This window comes from Dama dama, chromosome 26 (genome assembly GCF_033118175.1).
Source record: "Dama dama isolate Ldn47 chromosome 26, ASM3311817v1, whole genome shotgun sequence".
Classification (NCBI taxonomy): Eukaryota; Metazoa; Chordata; class Mammalia; order Artiodactyla; family Cervidae; genus Dama; species Dama dama.
The window spans coordinates 52,797,150-52,818,193 of NC_083706.1; the positions used below are offsets into that span (position 1 = coordinate 52,797,150).

The 21,044-nt window shown below is 38.0% G+C and overlaps 1 protein-coding gene across 8 annotated transcripts in view; it reads left to right on the plus strand.

Annotated features, from left to right (window-relative positions):
- QKI (QKI, KH domain containing RNA binding) overlaps window positions 1-21,044 on the plus strand; it is a 149,542-nt gene that overhangs the window by 122,030 nt on the left and 6,468 nt on the right. For 2 of the 8 annotated variants that reach the window (XM_061130292.1, XM_061130291.1), the window contains exons 5-7: window positions 12,941-13,028; window positions 14,358-14,657; window positions 17,411-17,485. In XM_061130292.1, coding sequence (XP_060986275.1) covers window positions 12,941-13,028; window positions 14,358-14,657; window positions 17,411-17,485 — 463 coding nt within the window. Of the gene's footprint in view, window positions 1-12,940; window positions 13,029-14,357; window positions 14,658-15,364; window positions 15,779-16,621; window positions 20,898-21,044 lie in introns of those variants that run through there. The other 6 variants (XR_009690689.1, XM_061130293.1, XM_061130288.1 and 3 more) reach the window with 6 other exon arrangements.

Sequence of the window (21,044 nt, forward strand, 5' to 3'; positions counted from 1 at the left end):
CAAACTTACGTTGAGAAACTGCTATTTACCAGGCTCAAAACCAGAAAGGTCTAGATTTAGTAATGTACATGAGAATAGGACAGAACTAATTAGTTTCCTAGGTATCTTTTTGATCACAGAAATGTCATGCTCTCACTAAAAGTGAATACTTTCTAGAGTGATCTCTCCAATGTGTTCTTCTTGGGCAGTCTCATCAGCAACCGTGTCTCCGAGGACCACTGTCATGGTGATCATTTTTTATTATGCTTTTGATCTTCAACTCCGGATCACCAGTGTTTTCAGTACCTCCCTGTGGATGACATATAAGCATCTCAAACATAACATGTCCAAACCTAAAATCACATCATTCCCTGTCCTCACACAGTGATTGCTCCATTGTGTTCTCTGTGTGGATGGCATTAGTTGCCTGGAAGTCAGATGTCTTTCAACTTCACCTCTGCTTACCTCCAGACCGTCTCCTTCCCATCTACTTTATCACCAGCTTCTGTTTCTGCCTCTTAGTAGCACATGACTCTTATCTTTCCTGCTTTCTCTCCTGGGCTAGATCTCTGGTACTCCCTCAAGTTACAGCAGAGTTCCCTCTCCCATACCTTTGTGTGACCGTGTACACTGGAAAAGCCTGTTTAGGACACTGTTTAGGAAGATGTGTGCATCTTCTGGGATGAAGTGGGGAGTAAATAAATGCAATTCATCTTCATAGTATTTATCCAAAAGAAATAATCCCCAATCAGGAGAGCAGTTTCTAACAGTGTTCCTTATGAAACAGAAGGTTCATGCTGAGCAGTGGGGAACCATTCAGTACCGCCTGACACACACATGGTTGGTTTTATCCTCTCACCATCTCTCGCTTCTATTCTTAACTCTCCATCCCCACTGGAATTATCTCAATTCAGACATCATTATGTGTTGCCTGGATTAGGAACCTATAATTGCCTCTTAATCTTTATGCTGTATTTTTCCAAATATTCTCCTTACTGAAGCTAAAGTGATGCTTCTAAAATAGAAACCTAATCATGACTATCCTTAGGTTAAAACACTTGAATGACTTCTAATTATTCCAACGAGTACGTCCAATTGCTTGAGCATGACTTGCAAACTGTTATTACCTTACCAGCTTCATTATTTATTTCATACTCTTGATTCTAAATTTTTGAACATGTTCTTTTTTTCAGAACCAACTTCATTCTTTCTCTTTAACTCTTACTCATCCTTTGAGTCTCAAATTGTGTATTAATACCCCACAGCCTTCCCTCCCCTGTTCATCACCAACCCAGACTTAGTTCAGCACTCTTGCACTGTGTTTCTGGAAAGTCCTTAGTGTCAGTTTGTTTTCATTGCTTAATTTTATGTTTCCGGCTCCTTTCCCCACTCCTCCAACCCCACTCCCACCACCAGTTTTCTCGAGGGCAAACTATTTGTTAGGTAAAAACTATCCAGGAGATAGTGTTTCAGTAAACATTTATGTAATGAATAAAATTTTATTTTAGAATTTCAAGAACTATAAAATAAAAACTTTTGGTGGGATATTTCATAAAAATAGTAGGATATAAAATTGAATAGCAAATATAAAAGGAAAAATTCCGTTCATAGTGAAACCTACATAGGGATAATAATGGTGGTGTCCTGTAGTAGTAGATTATGGGTAATTTTAAATCACAATTTTAAAGCGATATAGAAGCACCTAGATTTTGTCTGACTCTTTGTGACCCCATGAACTGTAGCCCACTAGGCTCCTCTGTCCATGGAATTCTCCAGTCAGGAATACTGGAGTGGATTCTTGTTCCCTTCTCCAGGGGATCTTCCTGACCCAGGGATCTAACCCAGGTCTGCTGCATTGCCGGCAGATTCTTTACTGCTGAGCCACCAGGGAAACCCAAATTTGAAAAGACAATACCTGAGTCAACTTGTTCCTAAGTCTCAATCATTTCAGTGTTTTCTGTGTGCAGTTCTTGGGTATATCCTACTAAATAGAGTGATGATCTTGCTTAAGATATTACTGTTTTTGCCTTCCTTGGTGGAATATCATTGGTACTTTCTTCAAAATACATCAGTTCAATGTGTATGGAAGGCAATCTATGAAGCAGATGCCTTTCTTCCCTTTTTGTTTTTTTTTTGTTTGTTTGTTTTGTTTTTGTATGCTCCATGTGGCATGCAGGATCTTAGTTCCTACACCAGGAATGGAACCTGTTTCCTCTGCAGTGGAAGCACAGAGTCCTAACCACTGGACTGGGAGGGAAGTTGGTGCCTCCCTTCCTTGACAAACTCATCAGGTGTCATAGGGAATTCCTTGGCAACCTGAGCAGATCTGTTCCCTTCCAGGTGCTCCTGTTGATACTACAGTTCATTCAGTCACTCAGTTGTGTCTGACTCTTTGCAAACCCATGGGCTGCATCACACCAGGTTTCCCTGTCCATCACCAGTTCCCGGAGCTTGCTTAAACTCATGTCCATTGAGTCCGTGATGCCATCCAATCATCTCATCTTCTGTCTTCCCCTTCATCTCCTGCCTTCAGTCTTTCCCAGCATCAGGGTCTTTTCCAGTGAGTCAGTTCTTCGAGTCAGGTGGCCAAAGTATCAGAGTTTCAGCTTCAGCATCTGTCCTTCCAGTGAATATTCAAGACTGATTTCCTTTAGGATTGATTGGTTTGATCTCCTTGCAGTCAAAGGGACTCTCAAGAGTCTTCTCCATATGTACAGTTTAAACATTCATCCAGGCCCTTGGGGTTCCCAGGTGCTGCCTAGTGGTAGAGAATCTACCTGCCCGTGCAGCAGATACAAGAGGTGCAGGTTCGATCACTGCGGTGGGAAGATTCCCTGGAGTAGGAAATGTTAGCCCACTCCGTATTCTTGTCTGGAAAATTCCAGGGACAGAGGAGCCTGGCAGGCTCCAGTTCCTGGGATCACAAAGAGTTGGACACAACTGAGCAACTGACAGCATTAGGTCACAGCACACAGCTGTCATCTGTGACTTATAGTAAGATCTGTCTGCTCTTTGAAGAAAATAACTCCTGGGTTCTTATAATGCTTTCCAGCATTTATCATTTTTTTCCACTACTTTTCAGTTTTGTTTCTATTAGTAATTTTATGTTACTAATTTATGGGTTCATTATTGGATATGGTGTGATTCTTACTATCCGTAAAACACCTCAGAATAGCAGCCAAATCCAAAATGGAAGAGCCCAAACCCAAAAATGACTGTGCATAATCAGCTTGCTTAAGCAGAGTGAATTTATTGTTGTTCAGTCACTAAGTCGTGTCCAACTCTTGGTGACCCCGTGGACCACAGCATGCTAGACTTCCCTGTCCTTCACCATCTCCTAGAGTTTGCTCAACTAGTGTCCATTGTGTCAGTGATGCCATCCAACCATCTCATCCTGTTGCCCTCTTCTCCTTTACCTTCAATCCTTTGCAGCATCAGAGTCTTTTCCAGTGAGTCGGCTCTTGCATCAGGTGGCCACACTGTTGGAGCTTCAGCTTCAGCATCAGTCTTTCCAATGAATATTCAGGGTTCATTTCCTTCAGGGTTGACCGATTTGACCTCCTTGCTGTCCAAGGGACTCTCAAGAGTCTTCTCCAACACTGCAGTTCTTCAGCAGTAGCCCTTATTTATGGTCCAGCTCTGTTCATGACAGTGACTATAGCCATGAAATCAAAAGACATTTGCTCCTTGGAAGAAAAGCTATGACAAACCTAGACAGCATATTAAAAAGCAGAGACATTACTTTGCCAACAAAGGTCCATCTAGTCAAAGCTATGGTTTTTCCAGTATGTACGGATGTGAGAGTTGGACCCTTAAGAAAGCTGAGCATGGAAAAATTGATGCTTTTGAACTGTGGTGTTGGAGAAGACTCTTGAGAGTTCCTTGGACTGCAAGGTGACCAAACCAGTCCATCCTAAAGGAAATCACTCCTGAATATTTGTTGGAAGGACAGATGCTGAAGCTGAACCTCCACTGATGCGAAGAACCGACTCACTGGAAAAGACCCTGATGCTAGTAAAGATTGAGGGCAGGAGGAGAAGGGGATGACAGAGGATGAGATGGTTGGATGGCATCATTGACTCAATGGACATGAGTTTGAGGAAGCTCCAGGAGTTGGTGATGGACAGGGAAGCCTCATGTGCTGCAGTCTATGGGGTCGCAGAGAGTTGGACACAACTAAACTGAACCATACATGACTACTGGAAAAACCATAGCCTTGATTATATGGAACTTTGTCGTCAAAGTGATGTCTCTGCTTTTTAATATGCAATCTAGGTTTGTCATCGCTTTTCTTCCAAGGAACAAGGACCTTTTAATTTCATGGCTTCAGTCACTGTTCCCAGTGATTTTGGAGCCCAAGTAAATAAAATCTGTCACAGCTTCCACTTTTTCCCCATCTCTTTGCCCTTAAACGATGGGACCAGATGCCATGATCTTAATTTTATGAATGTTAAGTTTTAAGCCAGCTTTTTCACTCTCCTGTTTCACCTTCATTAGGAGGCTATTTAGTTCCTCTTTGCTTTCTACCACTAGAATGGTATCAGTTGCATATCTAAGGTGTGGTTGATATCTCCTGGCAATCTTGATTCTAGCTTTCGCTTCATCCAGCCTGGCATTTCACATGATGCAGTCTGCATATAAGTTGAATAAGCAGGGTGACAGTATACAGCCTTGATAAACTCCTTTCTCAGTTTTGAACCAATTTGTTGATCCATGTCCCATCCTACTGTTACTTTTTTGACCTGCATACAGGTTTCTCAGGAGACAGGTAAGGTGGTCTAGTATTACCATCTCTTTAAGAATTTTCCACAGTTTGTTGTGATCCACACAAAGGCTTTCACGTAATCAGTGAAGCTGAAGTAGATGTTTTTCGAGAATCCCCTTGCTCTTCCCCGATTTGTCTCATGCCTACTTTAAAATGAGGTTTTTAAATTGCTTTATAAGTTTCCACTTAGGAAGTAGAGTATTTGCAAATTACTTCAGAAGTGAAATATTTTTCATTCTAAGAGGAATGTGTTGTTTCCAAGTTTTTATTTATTATTATTTGAATCTTCAGGTGTGACTACAGCAAACCGTGTTTCCTCACTTTCTTTGGATGGCTGAGTGTAAGAAGTATTCCAGTGTTTTATTTACATAGTTCCTATCTTTTGTTTAATTTTGCCCTAAAGTGCAGCCAGTGAAAGAGATAACAGCTGTCTTATATACCTTATGGAGTAATTAAGAGGCTTAAGCAAGATAACAAAGGTTAAATTCTCTATAAACACTTAAAATAGAAAAGGTTACTCAAATTTCAGGGGAAATCTTCAAAAAATGAACCAATTAACTTCATTATTTTTTCTGAACAAGGAAAACTGTTCAGTGTCTCCATAAGCTGAAACACAATTATAGTGCAAAAGGCGACCTGACCGCCTTCGCTGCCTTTGCGGCTGCCGTGCCTCCGAGAGGTCAGGTGCTGCTGCGTGGCATTTGCGGAAGCTCACCTGTCTCTCCTGTCCTTGCTCTGTTTTCCTCTGGCCTTAATTAGGTTCAGAGTTCTAGTCAACTGTGTATGATGAAGGTATACCTTATGAAGCAGCAAAGGAGAAACGTTAAGGTGGGAATCAACCAGAATTAAGGACCTCACCATAATGACTATATCCAAAAATATTTAGTATTTTGAATATAAGGAAAACTGGTAGTGGTGACTTCAGGTTGCTGAAGGACCATGTGGCTTTCTGCATCTGCTCTCATTGAGGTCATTAGACTGTGGTTGATGACTCAGAAATAGGATGAATATCTCCTAGTAAAAAATGGGTTACTTGAAAGAATTCCTGTAGATGATTAAAACTGAGTGGCAGATTTTGTCACTGTACCGTTGTGTGTATTCTGGGCAGCCTGTAGCCACCATTGGATCGTTACGGTGAGTTGTGATCCTTGCCCACACTTGTTCACCTGGCCTCCATTATACGCTCGTGTCAGCCTCTGTCACGGTGTAGCGCTTCCTACTTCTTCTGCATACCTCTCACAGCAAGCAGATTTTCAGACCGCCGTTTTCAGGTTCCCGCTCTTTGCCTTCTGCTATAGAATAAGGCTCTCTTAAGTTCACAGTTTGTAGCCATCTTTTCTTCTACAGCACCAAACATATAGTTTGATAAAGTCCACCTAACATACAGTTAACCTTCGGATTTTGGGTTTGTTTTTTTTCTTCCTGTAAGGTGTGGCTCTGCTGATACTAGTATGTTGCCTGAGTTGTGGATCACAGAAATCTTTCAAAAGGTTGTCATTTATGTTAAGCTTACTATAAAAAGTAATATTTCAAATTATACAGTATTTCATATAGAAAGGCATAAATGCTTTCTAATGAGACATGGCTTTTCTGAGGTTGTCAGGACTTTTAGATGAATCTAGTAGCTTGTCAAAAAAAAAACAATGTATTATCCCAAGACAAAAGTATTTGTTAGTCTTATGTAATAGTTTACAGAGCTTTGTGTATATGTCTTTGTCAGTGAGTGTTTGAGTGCTTTAAGCTTTTCTGATGAAATAAAATATGCCTCATGCTCTCTCAGTGTCTTACTTTGCTTTATCAGTGTTCCCAAGTGGTTGCTGCTAAACCAGGGATTGTGCTTAAATGAGAGAATGTAATAAAGGGGAAATAGAAAAATATATGCTAGGATTTTTCCTCCCTTACTGTGTCTAACATTTTGACCCACAAATTTTTCACAGGAACAGTCTTTTTTGCCCTTACTTGGACTAAGGGCTTGCTTTGTAAAAGAGAATCAGGCTGTACCCAGGTGAACTCTCTTTGATATTGAGTTTCTGTTATGATTTTAGAAATTTCTCTAATGTGCTTCCGTTTGTGAACGTCATTCTTTTGCTGTGTTGGACTGGCTAGCAGAGTGTCTGCATCCTAGCAGGTGCTCAGTTGTCTCTGTTAACTGAACACTGGGAAAAGGAAGGACATGGAATTAGGGAGCCTTAAAATAATCTTAAAGAAATAGTTAGCAGATCATCTGCTTAAATTTTTGATACAAAATAAAGTTGGTGACATAAAAAAGGAAAGGATGCTGATGTGACCATAAGTGTCAGACAGGGTAATTCAGATTCTGTGAAGTAGTGCTGGGGAGCCTCCTCTTCATCTGGGAAACAAACCACACTAGCTTTTTCAACTGAGAGAATAAAGTAATTTGTTAAATGGGTGTTGAAAACTAAAAAAGGAGAAAGGAGATAGAGTGTAATACAGTTTTAGAAGCTCTAGGAATTGACTATTATCCCAGGACTGGGAGATAAGAGAGAATGGTACAGTTATTACCATATTACCATCACAGAACTGGAGAAAGTTCTGTGCAGAGGCAGAATCTCTGACAGAGCGGTGCCCCTTGGCTGGTACAGAAACTCAGTAGCTCACAAGAGTGCCTGCCCTGGTTGTGGCTGCGGGCTGGGGCTGCTCAGTGGGGCTGTTCTAGAAGTGCAGGGGAGGAGCCCTGGAGCCTGGGTGGAGCTGCCCCCAGCGAGGTGCAGGCTGAGAACAGCTGGCACGGGAGGGGCGCCCCTTCTGCCCGCAGCCAGCACTTCAGTCTCCCTGTGACACCCCTCGGGGTGTCTCAGTTGTGAGCATCTAACTCACCAGCTGGCCTGGGAGACACAGGACTGTGTAGAGTCCTAGACCCAGCCTTTGGAAGCATATAGCAGCTCAGCTTGAAATTTAATAGTTCTGTATCATCTTGGAGAAAAATACTCTGAAAATGGAGTGAGAGGTGATTTTTCTACTAGCTCTTTATATGCTAAGTTAAAAAGTAGATCTCAGATTTGTATTCGCCGTCTTCTTGATATCTCCCCTGGGGTGTTTAAGCATTTCAAGCTTCGTATTTCCAAACAGAACTTTTGATTCCATATCCCTTCGCTTTTAAACCTAAATGTCATTCTTTAATGTCTCCTTTTCCCTCACCCACTCTATCCAGTCAGTCATCAAGTCCTGTCGATCTAACTTACTTTTCTGTCAGTGTTGTTACCTCCCCCCACCCCCACCCACCCAGTTCCTCTGTCACCTGGGCTGGGTTAAAGCTGATGGCCGGGTCTCTCTAGTCATACTTGAGCCCCAAACAGTCCATTCACAAAATACCAAAGCAAGCCTTTCAAGACAGGCACTGTTATGTCACAGCCCTGTGTAAAGCCCTCTATTTAAATTTAAGTTGGTCAGGTTCTTTGTCAGACTTTTTAGCTGACAGGAGCAGATGCAGGTAATGATTGGTATTAATTCTTCATAACTTTGTCACTCGTTCTCTTTATTACTTGTTCATTCTTATTCTACAAGTGAATTAAGTTGTGTACTTTTTATTTAATGCTTGGAAAACCTACTCATTATTTCAAGTTTATAGAAAAGTAAGAATCAATTTTCTAAAATGTATTGAGAAGGTTCATTTTTGTGAGGCGCATTGCAGGCTAAAAGAAGACTGGTTTATTGGCTGTTCGTTGATTCATAGCTACAAGTCATGAAATTTCCTAAAAAAAAAAAAAGAAAAAATACAAGAGATACCTTCTTCCTTGTGGCTGTATGTGATTGATCACCCCAAAAGGAGTAGCTTGAATTTAGAAGTGTTTGGAAAAGGCTAAACTCTAGAGAGGCCAGTGATCTGCCTGGGCTGTAAGAAGAGGCATACGCAGCATGCTTCTAGACCAGGTCTCACCTCACTTAGAGGCAGAAACGCACGGAGTATACTCTCAGAGAGAGTGGACAGATGATTTCGACCAGTGCAAAACATTTGCACATAGGGCTGCTTTTAGAAGTGACTCAGCGCCTTGACTGCTAAGCTAGAAAGTTTGGGCTTCTATTACAGGCAGTAGTTCAAATTATTGTGCTAGTTGACATTTTAATTAGTTGGAAATAGTCACATATTTGTTTTAGCTCTCTGTTATAATTAATTACATTACATTCATTTTTCTATGTGAATTCTTTGATGAATTCAAAAGATACTTCCACTTGAAGTCACCATAAATTACATTGCAGAAGGTATAATGAGGACTTTGGATCAGGTACTTCGGTTGAAAGCCAGTTTTGCATTGTGACATTTGGTAAGCTACCTAACTTTTCTGAGCTTTGGGGATAATGAAACACCAGTGCCATAGATCTGTTATGAAACATAAATGCTTAGATGATGAGAATTTAATATCTAATTCTAATAAGGTAGAACAGTGTATAAATTGTTCTACTTTAAAATGTTACTCTGATCTAATATTAACCATGAACTATTTCTAGCACTTTAACATAGCTGTTATATATAGCTGATAACATAGCTGTATGTTAAGTAATATATACATAAGTTATATATATTTGTATAGACCCATAATTTGTCATCCTTAATTGCAGAACCCAAAAAGTTCAGAGAGTGTGTTTATAGTCTGTTTTTATCCTACTGAGTTCAAGTAATCTTTATATAATGTTTTCCATGCAAAATACATTTATCCCATGACCCAGCAATTCCACTTCTAGGTAATTATCCAAGAGAATTGGAAACTTTGGTTTACCCAAAAAAGGCCTTGTACAAGAATTTTCATTGCAGCTTTATTCACAGTACCCCAAAACTAGAGCACCCAAGTATCCAGTCATGTCTTGAGACACAGACCATCATGTTCTGTGAGTGCAGAGTGTATGGGAGTGCTGAGGATGCAGGAGAGGCTGCTTTCTGGACTGTTCTGCCAGGAGACGTGGGGGGAGCCTGCCCCACGTGAGGCGATGCAGTGTGTACCGTAATTTGTCACTTGTGTCAGCGGCCTCCAGCGGCTGTGTCACCATGGTCCACGTGGCCGACACCACCGGGTGAAGGCGGCGCTGCACTGGTTTTCATTCTCTGCTGATTGTTTTGTTTCCTATACCCTGCAGACGTGCATGCACACACCTGTATGTGCATGCCCTACACATGCACACATGTGTGCCTCTTCCATCATCTTTTCCTTTGTCTTTCTCCCAAGTTTGACATTGCATCACCAGCTAATGAGTATGGTTATATTGTTACCCAAAAGAAACTGTTCAGTGAAAACATGTGTTCAAGCACCTCTTCTTTGTACAGTGCTGTGTATGAGGCATTGTGATTCATCATTTCTTTCATTTCTTTCATCTTTGTTTCTGCTTAATTTTTGGACATTTTCAAATACGTACCACTTTTTCACTATGGAAGATGACTGAAGGTATACTTACTATCTTTCTTTCTATTTAAATAAGGTATAGTTTATATACTTCTTTTAGTATTCTTTTCCTGTTGTTCAGTCACTCAGTCATGTCCCACTCTGTGCGACCCCATGGACTGCAGCACACCAGGCCTCCCTGTCCATCACCAGCTCCTGGAGCTTGCTCATACTCATGTCCATTGAGTCATGTCCCTCCAACCATCTCTTCCTGTGTCACCCCCTTCTCCTCCTGCCCTCAATCTTTCCCAGCATCACGGTCTTTTCCAATGAGTTGGCTGTTCGCATCAGGTTCTAAAGTATTGGAACTTCAGCTTCAGCATCACTCCTTCCATTGAATATTCAGGGTTTATTCCGTTTAGGATAGACTGGTTTTGTCTCCTTGATGTCCAGGGGACTCTCAGCAGTCTCCTCCAGCACCACAGTTTGAAAGCATTAGTTCTGTGACATTCACCCTTCTTTATGGTCCAACTCTCATATCTGTACATGCCTACTGGAAAAATCATAGCTTTGGCTGTATAGACCTTTGTCAGCAAAGTGGTCTCTGTTTTTGAATACACTGTCTAGATTTGTCATAGCTTTTCTTCTAAGGAGCATGTGTCTTTTAATTAGGTTTAAATTGGAAACAAGTTTTAATTTTCAGTATTATTAGCTTTCAGTGGACAAGTTAAAGGAGTTTTATCATAGTATATTTCTAATTCTTCTCTTCCAGTGATAATGCTTACTTATTTTTCTTTGCAAGTAATTGTTGTATCTTTCAAGTGAATCATATTATTACTTTTTTTTTTTTTTTCATCTGTGCACATTCATAGGAATCAGGAATAGTAGTTCCACAGAGTGCAAGTATCTTCTTCACTTTCTGTGACTGCAAGTAGGTTTCTGAAAAGTCAGCAGTGGCACGCTAAGTGTGGTCTTCATGACGTTTTCACTTGTCTTAAGAAACTTTTTTTGTAGTTTGTTAAAAGCCCACTTAGCAGTTCTTTTTATTACAAATTATGGTACCCTATTTGCTGTTACAGTGCCAGGGACAGAGTTTTGTATAACAGGAAAGTGCTGAGAAGTTTGTTAACTGCTCCTTTCTTGAATCAAGAAGGACCAACGTTACATCAGAAAAACGTATCATTGGGTTTCTTTCCTTTTAAAATGTTAAGTCCTGGCAGTATAATGTGTAAAATATGTGAGCAGCACATAGTTCCATTTCTACCACTTCTTCATGGGTGAACCTCATTTTTCTGTGGCTTAAGTTTATTCTGTAGGATTTAAACATTTGAGATTTCTAAATAAAGATATCTCATAGTGATCATTTAAAAATAACTCCTAGCAAATGACTTGGGGAGATGAGGTGGATAAGGAAGATAGGCAGTGATAAATGAGAACTATTTTGTACTCAGGGAACTTGCTCGTTTCTTGGTAGTTGTGGTATACAACAAACTTTAACACAAAGCAGAAACATATGCTCTAGGGATGACCCTCTGAGAAGGTAGCATTTAGGTTGAAGTCTGCAAGGATAAAGTAGGATTTGGGAAGAAGTATGGGTGGTAATGTGGAGTGCAGAGAAGCATTCAAGATGGAGGCAATAGGAGGAGGCACAGAGATGAATAACAGGAAGTGATGTGGTTTGGTTTATGCCATAAGATAACAAATAGTAGGAGATTCATTGATTTAACTTGAGAAGATTTTTGGGATCAGACCATAAATAGCTTAAATGTATTATTATTATTATTTTTTAGCTAGTAAGAGACTGCAAGGTTCTTAAGACATGAGCCTGTCAAGAAACATTAGAATGGAAGTTGTGATTTGGGCAGTTAACTGGCCATTGTGCATAGATTGATTGGAGAACAGATACTCTTAACACATTATAGTAGTTTTGGTAATAAACCAATAATGCTGAGAGCAAAAGTGATAGCAGTAAGTGAGGAGGGTGGGGCAAGTCCAAGGTCAAGGAAATGGCCTAACAGTTTGATGTCAGAGACATCCCTGGTTTTTGCCTGGTGTATGCTTATTAATATTAATATTTTAGTAGTGCTCCTTTTCGCTGTGAAGTTTTTCATGACTTGGACAAGGTATCAGATGATCTTAAAGACTCATTTGCTTTAGAATTGATAGCATTTGCTAATTGAGGGGAGAAAGGGATTTTGGGATAAGAAACCAGAATGTAGACCAGATTTTTAGAAATTCTTATGTTTATGATTTTGTTAAATTTTCCTCTTTTGGAGAATTAAGCAAAATTTCCTGACCTGAATACCACAGTTGAATCTTACATGTTTAAAATCTCAGTTTGTTTTCTTTTTTTGTCTTTTAATGAAGACTTAAACGTAGAGACTATACTATATTTAATTTACCTAACATTTTCATTGATTCCATTTAAAAGTAAACGTTTTTAAGAGATTGTTAATTCATCAGTGTAGCTTACGTAAGAAGTGTCCAAATAGAAACATAGCTGGTGGCAGTTGCAAGCGCTTGTCTTGTGTGTTAATATCCCATTACTGAATGGGCTTTAGCATGTAGCACCTTTTGTCCCCCTTGGAGAAGGAAATGGCAACCCACTCCAGCTTTCTTGCCTGGAGAATCCCATGGACAGAGGAGCCTGGCGGGCTACAGTCCTTGGGGGTCGCAAAGAGTCAGACGTGACTGAGTGACTCAGCGCTTACTCACTCACTGTTTGTTTCCCGGATGTTTGTTTCCTGATTGAAACCAGTGGCTGTAATCACATGATACCTATTTTATGGTTTTTGCATAGATATGGCTGTAATGGATATGGACTGTTTCAGGCGCTTAGTGCTCTTGTCTTTTCCATGTATAGGCAGAGGGAGAAGACAGCCTGAAGAAGATGCAGCTGATGGAGCTTGCGATTCTCAACGGCACCTACAGAGATGCCAACATTAAATCACGTAAGACCAGAGCTTACAGCTGTCTAAGCTGTTTTGTCCTCAAACCCCCTCTCCTTTTGGCAGCACAGTACATGAACAGTTAAAGTGAAGAGTTGAAATAATTGTCCCTTGATATGGGCCTCACTGTTCCATTTCTACTGTTTTCAAGAATGAGGGCACTCCCTTGATTTTATTTTATGCCAACATGTCTAAGTTTTGAGTTTATAAGCTTTTGTTTTATTCTTTTGATGAAATTTTAGCTTCTGAATTCAAGAGTTTCAAAAAATTTTTTGTTAACTACAGATTTAAGACTTCTAGTTTATTTTGTTATCTTTATGCAAAGAAGTTTTTTCTAAAAACTAAAAGCTAATTTGGAATATACATGAATGCAGTGATTCTTCTGTTGAATTCTGTTCTTTCACCTCGCTTGCACGTTTTTCCTCCGGTATTTTTCCTGTATTGATTTCATACATGAGTTCACAGAGAGCAGTAGATGGCACTGCTTTTAATGCCGTTTTCCTCTTGATGTGTATTGCGCATGCTTTCATAAACTGTAAGAGGATTGCTTTTTCATATTTAAAATGAAGTAATGTGAAATTTATATTTTGAGACAATCTAAGTTTTATTCATCATTCATATGAACATAATATCATTTAAATTACAGGTATAGAATTTTAAAGACATAGCCAGCTTTCCAAAATATAGGCACCATAGTGTGTTTAGAGTGGTTACTTTTTGTAAATGGTTGGCTTTTATTTACTCATGAAAATGAGTATATCATTAATAGTCATGTGTTTAGGAATGTGACCTTTTTTTTGTGTTTTCTATGAAAAAGTTAATCACTACAAATGTAGGAAATTAATAACTTGGTTATTTGGCTAAGTTAATACAATGAAAATTATTCTTTCCTTCATTTGAAACTGAAGCTACTCTTTAGAAATATACTAAAACTGTATTTCTGTGGACTCTAATTACAGAGTATTTTTAACATCTTTTAATGCAAGTGTTTTCTTGTGCTTCTGCATGCACCTTTAGTCTCATGAGATCTTAAAAATATAGACATACCAAATATATGAAGTAAATATAACCTATTTTAATGGTCTCATTCTTTTTTTCCCCCCAGTGGCTTTTTAAATTTTGCACATTTATTCTTAATCACATTGGGAAAGGGGAAGCTGTTTTGCATTTGATTGGTGTGCTTTGGCATTTTTGTGTGATCAGCGCATGTACTAATGATTTCCTTTTATTTTTCTTCTTTTCTGCTTTTCCCTTTTTCCTCCTCCCCTCTCATTTTCCGTGTTTTACACTGCTGTCTCTGCACTTCCTTCTGAATTTCTTTGCTTACTGTAGCAGCCCTTGCCTTTTCTCTTGCAGCGACAGCCCAGGCTGCTCCAAGGATTATCACCGGGCCTGCACCCGTGCTCCCACCAGCCGCCCTGCGCACTCCGACGCCGGCTGGCCCTACCATAATGCCTTTGATCAGACAGATACAGACCGCTGTCATGCCAAACGGAACTCCTCACCCTACTGCTGCAATAGTTCCTCCAGGGCCCGAGGCTGGGTTAATCTACACACCCTACGAATACCCTTACACGTTGGCACCAGCTACATCAATCCTTGAGTATCCTATTGAACCTAGTGGTGTATTAGGTAAGTTGTATGGTTAACAGCATTTTTCTTCATCACTTTTGCTACCCCAGACTTTGAAATGATATATCCATTTTAGAGAGGCAAGACAAGCTTCCACTGGAAAGACTGAAAACTAAATTTTATTTCAGCCTCTTATAAGGGTTCCCCCTTTAAATAATTGTACCTGAAATTTATTCAGATGCACTTTGGTGACTGACGGTCTCTTTGGTTGGGTAAATTTGCAATGAACATTTTAAACAGAAAATACTTTTCACTTTTGACATCACTGAGGTCATTCTGAGTGTTAGATCCCACTCATAGGCCTACCCCTTCATCAGCTCCACCACCCAGTTTTTAGATTGCTTTTGTGTCGGAAATTTATTTGTTGGCTACATTTTCAATTTTTGTGTGAAAGTCTTTTGAGACATTTTAAACCTGATGTGTGTTTTCTGATATTTGTGGTCACTTAAAATATAAAAGGGACCAGATAAATAGTTGCATTCTTCAGGTTTCTTCAATTTTTCTCTTTTGAAGTCCTAGTTAATATTAAAGATAAGAGACGTTCTTAGTTTCAGTAGTACAGTATGGAATTGATAAGTAATACCAAGTCTCACTGAATTAGAATCACAATTGAGGCAAAAATTAAGATCATGCTGTAAACTCTCAGTTTTACATAAACAAAAAGTGGTGTGCTTGAAAAAGACATTACTGACGCCTTTTTTTTATAGAGTGGATTGAAATGCCAGTCATGCCTGATATTTCAGCCCATTGACTGCTGGATGAAGGACTAGAGCAGCAGCTGTTCTAACACGACCAGTCAATGTGGACACACTGTTTCCGCGCTGCCCCTTTGTTTTACCAGACAGAATTTGAGTTCTTTTTTCTTGAATTGTACATGACTTTGGTGCTGCGTGCATGCTGTTGACTTTTAGGACTTTGATCTTTTAAAGTTATTTTTTTCCCCAGCATTAATATTGATTTATAAAAATTTGAAAGTTTTTAATGAACCTGGACACTAAGATTGAAACTTGAAAATTCATTGTTCAATTAAAAAAAGCCACAGTGCTCTGTATGTTATCTGTGTGTGTGCATGCACTCAGGTGCATTTTGTTTCATGAGCAAATACATTTTATTGTACATGTTTTCCGTTTATCTCTAAATCATTGTAAAAAGTATTATAGGTCAGAATCATACAATAGAACTGTTTCTGAGAGGCTTGTTTCTGTTGCACATTTCTTGAAGCATTTTTAAAATAACATGTAACCTGTAACCTGTTTACGTTTTCCTTTCTGTTAACGCTCTGTCCTGTGGCCCCACGCCTGCTCCTTTCCCCAGAGCTCCTCTCTGCTGCACGCACAGCGTCTGCGCGAGGAGTCTGACTGGTGCTTCCCGCAGGGCTGGCGCTCTGAGCCACCAGCTGCTGTTCCACACTCTCAATGCAAGATCTCACTGATTTTGCCTCATCGAGTTACACTTATATAAGACTAGTTTTTCCAAAATGAAAAGGGGTGATGGACCAGTTTACTACTTAGAAACAGCAAGAGGCACTGCGGTTAAATTTCCCATTTTAAAGCAATGTGCTTTTGTTGTGTTGGAAAATTTTTATTTATAATACTTAATTATTAGACTGACAAAATTGAAAGTAAAATACACAGATACCTAATTGACATTCATAAGGTGAATGATAATGAGCACTAAATGTCAAGATTCCATTATCAGTTTTATTTCTCACTTTGCCACCTCAGCAGTAAAACATGATATTGACCACTTGGAGAATTGAGAAAATGAATTTCAAGTTGCTGTTATAATCAACTTGCACACAGATAACATGCATGCTATATAGCAAGTCTCACATGAGTATTTTAAAATAAGCAGTGCCCTTCAAAACAGATGCAGACATATGTGTTGGTGGTAGTGAGGAGATTGGTATTAGCCTCAAATCTTCATTGATGACTAATTTTTAATTCCCTTCCTTTTATCTTTAGGTATGGCTTTCCCAACGAAAGGCTAAGAATTCAAGAACGGTCTTAACTGAACCCTCATCAGATCTGAATTTAACAAATGCTTAGTCTCAGCAGCCTCCAGGGGGGTGGGAGGGAAGCTTAGCCTAGCAGTCAGTGACTTACTTGCACTTTTTGCACACTGATAGAAAGTAAAAGTTTGTTATTAATTGGTTTAGTCTGTAACCTTACAAAGTAACGGTGATTTATACAGGAGTGTATAGTAGTATACTGACTGCTAAGTGTACTATACTGTTTGCTTTACTAATCACCTAATTCATTGCAGTTCATACTTATTGACTCGAAGTTTAGAACCACAATCTGTAGGCTTTAAGAATTGCATTTAAACCTTCTTAAGTGATAGACTCTGGAAGTGTGGTCTTAAGGTTAGCAAATAATTGTCAGTATTAAACATGGCATTATTTAAGTAGTCCTGCTGCAAGAAAGGCACTTCAGTGAATATGTGACTAGTAAAGCCTAACTATGTTTGGATCTAATAGAGTTCATGAAATCTGTAACTTGGGATTATAAATGAATGGATAAAATAGGTTAAGGCCAAGATGATTGAAATGAATGCAATATTAATAGATGCATATATACGCAACATATAATGGTTAATTTTAAGACTACTGTGCCTTAACGTGTTTCCTAAAACAAAACTTTTGTAGTAAATGAACATTTGAAATCCATTGTGATAAACCTGCTGTTAATGTTTGTTTTCTTTTCCCTTGTGAATGTTTTCTAACTTTGTCTTGGTAATTGCAATTTAACTAGGTGCGGTGGCTACTAAAGTTCGAAGGCACGATATGCGTGTCCATCCTTACCAAAGGATTGTGACCGCAGACCGAGGTTAGTTTAGTTCTGCAGTTCTTGTTTATGAGAAGTGCGTTGGGTGTTCATAAAGTTTGCAACACCACACCTGATGGAAAAAAATCACTGCTTGCCTGCACATCATTTCTTTTCCTTTTCTAAATTAATTTGTAATAATTGAAAGATTTAAGGGTTGGGTTTTTTGGATGTTTTCTTTTCCTCCCTTCATATTTTAATTTATTAAATTCTATTTTAGTATGTACAATGATTTATTTCTACTAAAATGTAAATTAGTCCATCTGGGGAGCTATTAAATTCTGATGTTGCCTTATTTATCAGGAATAATTTTTGCTAAAATTTACCTTTTAGTTGTTCTGAAATTTTGGGTTGGTTTTGCAAAAAGAACTAAGCAGATGGTGCTTTAATGAGAGAAGTAAAGGAATATATTCCTCCTGTGTCCTTTTGGAGAAAACTGAAGATTTAGTTTCCATTTTCCTTTTTAGTAAGATACTTGAACTCCACTGTATACACACAAGGATATACATACATGTCAGGTCCTTAGCTGAAATCAAAAAGGGGCTGTGAAGATGACTTTGATGAAGTTGGATTTTTTAATGAATGAGAAAATCATTTCCCTTTTATTCTTACATTCTTGTCCCAAAATGGATCCTTTGATTTTTGTCATTTGCTGCTAAGATATATTATGTGAAGGTAAACTGTCTCTTGAAATTTTGTGGTGACGTGAATCCAGCTGTTAGAAAGTCCTTCTTGACTAACCCATGACTGGAAAATAAGTCTTCATTTTTCTCCTTTTCCACATGTATAATTTGTGTCCTATATATGCTCTTGGACCCTTCTATAAAATTATTTATGTTTATTGAGGAGTGACGGTTTTGGTTTATTGACATTGTTTTCTGAGTTTGTCATTACAAGGTAGCAATCCAAAACAAGATTTTAAAAAAGGATTTTGGGGTTTTTTTTGGCAGACTTCTATTATGGCACATCTTTACCTACTAATTAATTTGATCAAAGTCTCTAATATTAGTGGTGGAAAGTGATATATTTACACCCCAATCCTACATTTTCTATGAACTTGAGAAAGATCTCATCTGTCAGTTTCACATAGTTATCTTAAATACTGATGGACACAAATGCTGTCCACATCAGAATAAAATACCTTTCCAAAGACATCGATGATATTTATTTAGCATCATACATAATTAAAGAGTTTGAAGACTTTTAACTAATGTGTATATTACTCACGGAGATTATTGAATAAACAGACCCCCCCTAAGGTCAGTGGTTATCTATGAAGATAATATAAATGTAAGTACATCATGCACCACAAGCAAGTAAATGACCCTTTTTGTATCAGAAAGTCTCCTAGTGAAGGAGGAAATTAAAAAAAAAAAAAATCTTTTAAGTAACTTTTCAATTTAAGGAAACTGAATACTTCCACACAGGATTGGAAGTTTTTACATTGTTAATGTCTGAAACAGTTTTAAAGACTGTTTTAAAGTAGTTTTTCTTCTGTTAACCTTTCCCTGCATGCCCTTTTAAAGAGATTTCTCATTTTATTTTAATGGTCTAGTCAACACTCCAGTGCCTTGAGACAGTTGAAAATATTAGAAAGATTATACTGTATTTGAAATTGACAGCACATTCCATGAGAAGCTCTTTTGTAGTTTATGTGTTTTCATTAGTCCTATCACTGTTTTTATTCAAAATGCAATGTCAGCAAACCGAAATGCTCTTTTTTTTCTTTTTTTAAAATAACAGATACTTGTATACTGCTGTTACTATCACTGTATGCACTCATTGGGTCTAAGGGAGAGGTCTGAAGTTCTTCACTTAAATTATTTTATGATACTACTGTTTTCTCTATTTTTGAGGTTTTTTTTTAATGATTATTTTTTAATCTTTTGAAGGGAAGATTATAAGTATTCATTTATGCAAGGAAACTCAGCCCTTAGACATATAACCATGTAATTCTATATGAGCATTTAGAGTACTGCATGGTTGACAACCATCTAGTTCTTTACTAAAAATAACCCCCCCGTTCACATATTTCAAAACTGAATATGAAGCCTATAAAAGACCAACTGACTTTTTAGTTGTAAAGAACCGTAAGTGATTTTGCACGGTTGACACACCTGTGTGTACTGTAGCAGGCCAGGACTCGGCAGAGGACATATTTCTAGGTTTACTGGTATATATAGAAACAGTAGTTTGCTTGATTATATATTCCACACTCAAAAAGGCGTAATCAGAATTTTTCTAAATAATGATTTTACAAAAACCATCATTTATATAATTTGTATAAAAAGCTTAATACAATTTTAATCAAAATTTTAAGTAATTTCAAAAATGCTTTAAGATTCTATATTTCTGGAGTACCTATGAAGTGGTATGACTACATCATGTGAAATATTTATTTTCTTCTTTAACTTTGGAGTAGCAGTTTTTATTTTAATTAAATAAAATTCCAATTTTTTTTTTAACAAATTCAGGGAAGATTTGGTCACATTGAAGATACAGTATTTTTGTAGTATTTATAAGCTGTCCTATGTGATAGACTTTTAGAAAGCATTTTTTTTTTTTATATGAAGGTAAACCAGTCCATTATATAGATCATTTAAACTCTGTGAACATTACACCTACTGGGTTTTGATTTATCAAGTGGCACAGAATCTGCCTTTGCACTGAATATCTTTTCATTGACATCTCCTCTGCCTTAGTCACAGTGGCAACAGTACAGAAAATTCTCTCAAACCTCAGAATATAGTAGAAATAATTAAAGCTGTTGAATAAGTCTTAAAAATCATACTACTGTTAAGTGGACCAAGTTTGGTGAAGCAGAATGTGACAGAGGTTGATTAAGGAAGGAGCAACTCAAGGACATTGGGAATGATAACTTTTCCACTTGAGAACTACTTTATGTTTTACTGTAATTTTTTTTTTTTAATTTTTTTGTTCTGTTTGTTATTTTGCAAAAGAAAATAGTATTTACAGGTGGCTTCTTTTAAAATATAAAATATAAAGCAGGAATGTATATGAAATGTCAGATTTTATTGTATTTGCAGAGTATTAGCTTTGAAATTGAATAAAGAAAGCTGTTTGTAGTTTTAAAATGCCTTATTGGTATCAATTAGAAATTTCTTCTATTTTTTGATGTACTTAGAGCTTTTTGAGTATAGAATTTTAAATGGCAGGATTTTACAGTGTTTACATGCAAGTGCATTTTATAAGTGTTCTATATGTGTAAAATAGTATTTCCAACTGGAAAGTGTTGGCCTGCACAGAAGGCCTGGCCCTTTTCTGGTTCCCATGATGTTGCCCACACTGCTAGACTACAGTTTAGTGTTGCTTTGTATCATGAGGCCAAGAAATTCCATGTTGTTTGTAAATAGAATAATTGAAAAAGCAATAAACATTTATTGAACAAAAGAAACTTTGTTTGGCCCAGAGTTTATGTTGAACCAGATTATTCATAGAAATTTAAATTTCTTTAGATTCATTTCTGTTAATCATTGATTATTAATAATCACATCCATCATTAATAGTTGCTTTAATGCTTGCATCTGAGAGAATACTAATG